The 5,104-nt window shown below is 35.2% G+C and overlaps 1 protein-coding gene across 2 annotated transcripts; it reads left to right on the top strand.

The window, feature by feature from the left end:
• Positions 1-1,921: 1,921 nt before the first annotated feature.
• On the top strand, positions 1,922-4,490 carry LOC100781970 (uncharacterized). Of its 2 annotated transcripts, none has more exons than XM_006585631.3 (2): positions 1,922-2,082; positions 2,754-4,490. In XM_006585631.3, the coding sequence occupies exon 2, from the start codon at positions 3,021-3,023 to the stop codon at positions 4,203-4,205; it is 1,185 nt and encodes a 394-aa protein (XP_006585694.1). In that variant the 5' UTR covers positions 1,922-2,082; positions 2,754-3,020; the 3' UTR covers positions 4,206-4,490. The 2 variants fall into 2 exon arrangements, with proteins under 2 accessions (XP_006585694.1, XP_006585695.1); XM_006585632.4 differs by having other exon boundaries at positions 1,930-2,082; positions 2,809-4,490.
• Positions 4,491-5,104: the final 614 nt, after the last annotated feature.

Consider the following 5,104-nt stretch of genomic DNA (forward strand, 5'->3'; position numbering starts at 1 on the left):
TCACTTTTAATTCTTGAATAAAAATCCATCTACCTTGATCACTAAATTTTTATTTCATTATTATTTTCAGTTCATTCAATCTTAAAAAATGTGAGTTTGAGTTTAACTCAACTCTAAAAATTAGCTTTTAGAGTAAGAGTTATTTTCATTTATATGTTATATCTTGATATTTTTTCTAATTAATGTGAGACTTAAGTTTTTTCCACGCATCTCTCACGTTCAACACTCTAATATCATCTTTAAGTCTAATTCAACCTTAAAAATTAACTTTTTAAAGGTAAAGATTACCCTAACGTATATCTTGTTACTCTCTAGCCAACATGGATATGAATTTTTTTTCAATATCTCTACCGCCAAATATCACCATTTAATGATGACTAAACATAGTCAAAAATTGTCTCGATAAATTTTATATTAAACAATTTCTAGCTGTTTAAAATAATTTTCAGGTAACACTGGTTACTCTCTCCCACCATGTGTTTATGTGGGATCTACTTTTTTCTTTTGCCTAAAACCTGTTTGATGGGATCATTGATTTGGAAGGACTATATTTTACTATTATAAAAAATTCCTCTTATTATAAGAGACAAGTAATTATTGACCGTTAAAAGTTTTCAGAAATTATGTAATAGATTTTAAATGTCTCCATCAAATATTTTTTGGTGATTTTTTACCAAAAAAATAAAATACTACAAAACAAATTAAAATATTAATAAAATTAAAATAATTTCACCTTATTATTTAACGAAAATATTTGATGGTGTAAACTAAAAACTTATCTTAATTTTATTTATGGTGTAATTACCCATTTAGTCCATATAGTTTTCAAACTTATCAATTTTAGTCTCTATAGTTAATAAGTAATTTTTTTAGTCCATGTAGTTTATCATTTAATTTTCAATAGGTCTCTACCGTTAAAATTGTTTAACACCGTTAAATTATTATTGACAGTCGAGCTATCCTTCCCGAGAACTCCCTCTCTTCCGAGAGGCCCCCACCTTCTGCAACAACGAGGATTGCAGTTCCTCTCCCTCCGCCACCATTAACATAGCCATGACCCTCAACACCAATTACCTCTGTGGCACCATGAATGCAAAGGAAGAAGAACAAGAGATAGGTCGTTAGGGAACATTGTTATGATGATGTTGTGGCCGCAAAGGACGCTTGATCGCCATGGGACGGCCGCAAACGACAGCTTTGTAGACGTAGTCGTGGCTCCCTTTGTCAAGGAGCTTGCGGTCGGAGAAGCCATTGGTGGCAGCTTTGAGGTCACTGTACAGAAACTCTTGAATCTTAATGCTACTGCTTTTCTCTTTGAAAGAGGACACAAAATTAGAGGTTGAGACCACAGATTTGACTCTGCAAGAAAGGTAGAGGTACCCATCATCAATTCAAGTTTGTGGCTTTTTAAAGAATGAATCAAGAGGTGCTTGAGATGAACATAGAACAAGGTGAATGGAACAAAACAAAACAAAAGCAGGGCAAGCAAAAGATTTTGTGTTTTGGCCACAGATCAAATGTGCTTCTGAGTGTTACAAATTAATATCACAAAAAATTATTTTTTATGTTTTGTTATGGAATTACAAAAATGTGCATCCGTTTCATCCATGGTGCCGCGAAGGTAATTGGTGTCGAGGGTCATGGCTACACGAAGGGAGAGGAACTGCAGTCTTTGCCTTTGCAGAAGGCGGGGGCCTCCCGGAAGTAAGGGAGCTCCGGGGAAGGACGGCTCGACTGATAATAATAACTTAACGGTGTTAAACAATTTTAACGCTAGGGACCCATTGAGAATTAAATGGTAAATTCTCGAGACTAACAAAACTACTTATTAATTATAGGGACTAAAATAAATAAATTTGAAAACTATAAGAACTAAATGGGTAATTAAACATTTATTTATTTATACCTTACAATAGTGTCTTTTAAAAAGGGATCATCTTGTTGGTGCATTCGTGCGGTAACGGGAGGAGACAATAAACGTCTCCGTCGCTTACATAGCTGAAAACTTCCTTTCCCAGTATCTGTTACAATTCAACATTCACGCTCCAAAGTTCAAACCTCACTTCAGATTTTGTTTACTGGGTATCATTTTTTTGTGCTTTCTTTCATTCTTAACGTTATCTGATTCCATTTTGGACTCTTTCGTTGCATGAGTAGTTTTTCATATCTGCGCATCGTCTGTTCGATTATTTGCCCAAGTGGTTTACACGCTGGAATTTTTGCTTTTTGTTTATGTTGCTCGTGTACCTTATTTTCAGAGCTTTGAGTATGTTTGTGGGGTTCCATTTATATGGTTGACTCGTTAGGAAATTTGAAAATGGTGGAGGCTTTATTTTATTTTTTTATCAATTTGTTTTTTGGCGAGTTCAAAAGGAAGGGTTTTGGGTTTGTGACATTTTTTTATGATAATTTGTATTGCTGGTTTTTCTTGAAAATGCTAGATTGGCTTGTAACTGGTTTGTATTAGGGTGCTGATAGAAGCTGAGTAGTGACTATGCATTTTATGTTATAAAAAACTTAAATACTGCTCCTTAAGGACTTTTCGTGTTGTTCTCTAATCAGAATTGGAGTTTTGCCACCATAATCTATAGTGACATTTAATTCAAACCTTTATTATGCAGTTTACTGAGGTGAAACTCTAATTCTGATTGGAAAACATCACCAAAAACACCTAAGGAATTGCATTTTAAGTTTTGTTCTTCTATGTTTTGATATTGGTTTGTGGATGATGTGTTGTCATGCCTATACTGCAGCTGGGAGATTAAATGGTATTGGATTTTAATGTTGAGGTTGCTGGCTGAATTTCAGAAGGAAAGTGTTCAAAGGATCCAATCCATACATGAGACGCAATGGCAACAAACACACTCATGTTAGCTTCAATTTGTTATTATTGCTGCCACTGTGATTCATGAATAAGTCACTGTCTCAAAAGATATGGAGCTGTTTTCTTCCAGTGCATCTTTGGTTTGAAATTTATGTAATTTTCTCTGAAAAGTGATTACTAGTTTCCTCGAACAATAATGGAAGCAGCAAAGGTTCTTTCACACTGCAAAACTGCCCCTTTTGGTTTCTCTATCGTGAGCAACAAAGTGTCTCTAAGACCTTTCAACAAACATTTTCATGCTGATGTACTTGCTAACAGACCCAAGAACATTAGTTTTCAATTGAATTGCACCTTTGGAAACCCTTCTTCCTCAGTATCAAAACCAGCAAGAAAAAGGGCTGATTTGTTACATTTTCCCAGATGCTCAATTTCCAGTAATGCCAGCACTGAATCTCAAAATTCAGTCATAGATTTCTTCAGAAATCTATCATTTGATTCAATAAAAGCTACTCTCCTGCAGTTGACTCCAATTGATGTTGTAAAGTGGTCTGGGATATTATGCATCATAACCGCAGCCACAAAATGGACTAAGAATATGCTTTTCAGTCCCTTCTTTTGGATGTATTTTAGCTGGACCTGGTTGTTCTGGCCTTGGATGGTGGCCGTAGTGCTTGCAGTCTATGGGTTATATTGCTTTCGGAAACATCTGCATGGTGAGGCAAACATATTTGAGCAATTGGCAATTGTTACATCAGTTTTTACGTGGCTCACTCTTGTTCCACCTGGTCATTTCAATGGCTACCTTGAAGGCTGGCCTTATGTTTTCTTTTTTGTGTATCATTATTTCTTTTTCTTCAATGTCAGTGTTAGAAAGCGGTTATATGGAGATTATTTTGCTAGGCCCCATGACCCAAAGTGGGATGTGAACTTGCCGACATGGTCTCGCCTATTGTTCAGCACAGGAGTCATGGTTGGCCATTGGCTTGCAGCATTTGAAGGGCCTGAGCTTCACCTCATACCGGGTGGGTGGAGCAATCTTGGAATCTGGGCTTTAATCATTACAACTCTGCTAATGCAGTATAACGCAACATTGTATCTCGCCAAGTATTCAGAAAATGTGGTGGAGCCAACTGCTGTTGTGCAATTTGGACCTTATCGTTGGGTCCGTCATCCAATATATTCATCAACCATGCTTTTGTTTGTAACATACTGCATTGCACTTCGAGCACCTCTGAGTCTGCTATTTATTCTAGCAGTATGCTTGTTGTATTATAAGCAGAAGGCAGAGAGGGAAGAGGATTTGATGGTTGAGACTTTTGGCCAGAGTTACACAGAATATGCAAGCAAAGTTAAGTACAAGCTTATTCCTTTTATCTATTAGTTGATCTCCAGAAGTTTAGTCAGTCATCAAAATCTGATTGTAATGTCAGGTTTAGGCAAAAGATAGTACCAATTCTCAAAATCCAAGTGTATGTCTTTGTTTACTCTTTACTTTGTTATCTTTAGTGTTTTTAACTTACCTTAAATTATGGCATCCTGTGTCCTTGTGGTGATTACAGTTTGCTATTTTAGGTTTTCGATGATGTTTTGTTTCATATAAGCTTAGATGGTTTAATGTGTCTTTGCTCAGAACATGCAAACTTTGACTATATAAATCTTTTGTCTATATTGAGCTGTGTGCCTTGATTGGTGTTAAATTTTACTTTGCCTAATTCATAGAAACTAAAGTTTCTACCATATATAGCTGCTTTCTGCAAAGGGTTTTACTTGAAATGAAAGGGCCCATCCTCATGCATTTTCCTGTTCGTAGACAAAACAATCGATCATGTTTTCCTATTATAATATGACCTATGCTGGCACTCTTATCCAAAAAAATTGTAATAAAATACTTGGCATGTTGATGTGGTTGGGGTTTTCAGTTCTTGTGTTCATGGGCAATTGGCCATTCTGTCCCATTAATCTGGATTGGCCCAAAACTAATTATAACGTGTTCGAATTGTGTTTTGGATTGTTCTTAGTTTAATTAGTGTCCTGTATTTTATAAAAATTTATAACTTCTTTAACAATTATATATTACTAACAACTTTTTGACTCAATGTATAACATGTTAGGGATTGCTAGTATATATTTTGATATATATTGAAGAATACATCTTAATTTTAGTTTAATATTTCTTTAATTCAATGATTTGATTAAACATAATATTAAACTTTATATATTATGTCTCTATAGTGAATAGTCTATTCTGTTCATCTCATATTAGTGGGGCTTGACTGAGTC

Source organism: Glycine max, chromosome 8 (assembly GCF_000004515.6).
Source record: "Glycine max cultivar Williams 82 chromosome 8, Glycine_max_v4.0, whole genome shotgun sequence".
Lineage (NCBI taxonomy): Eukaryota > Viridiplantae > Streptophyta > Magnoliopsida > Fabales > Fabaceae > Glycine > Glycine max.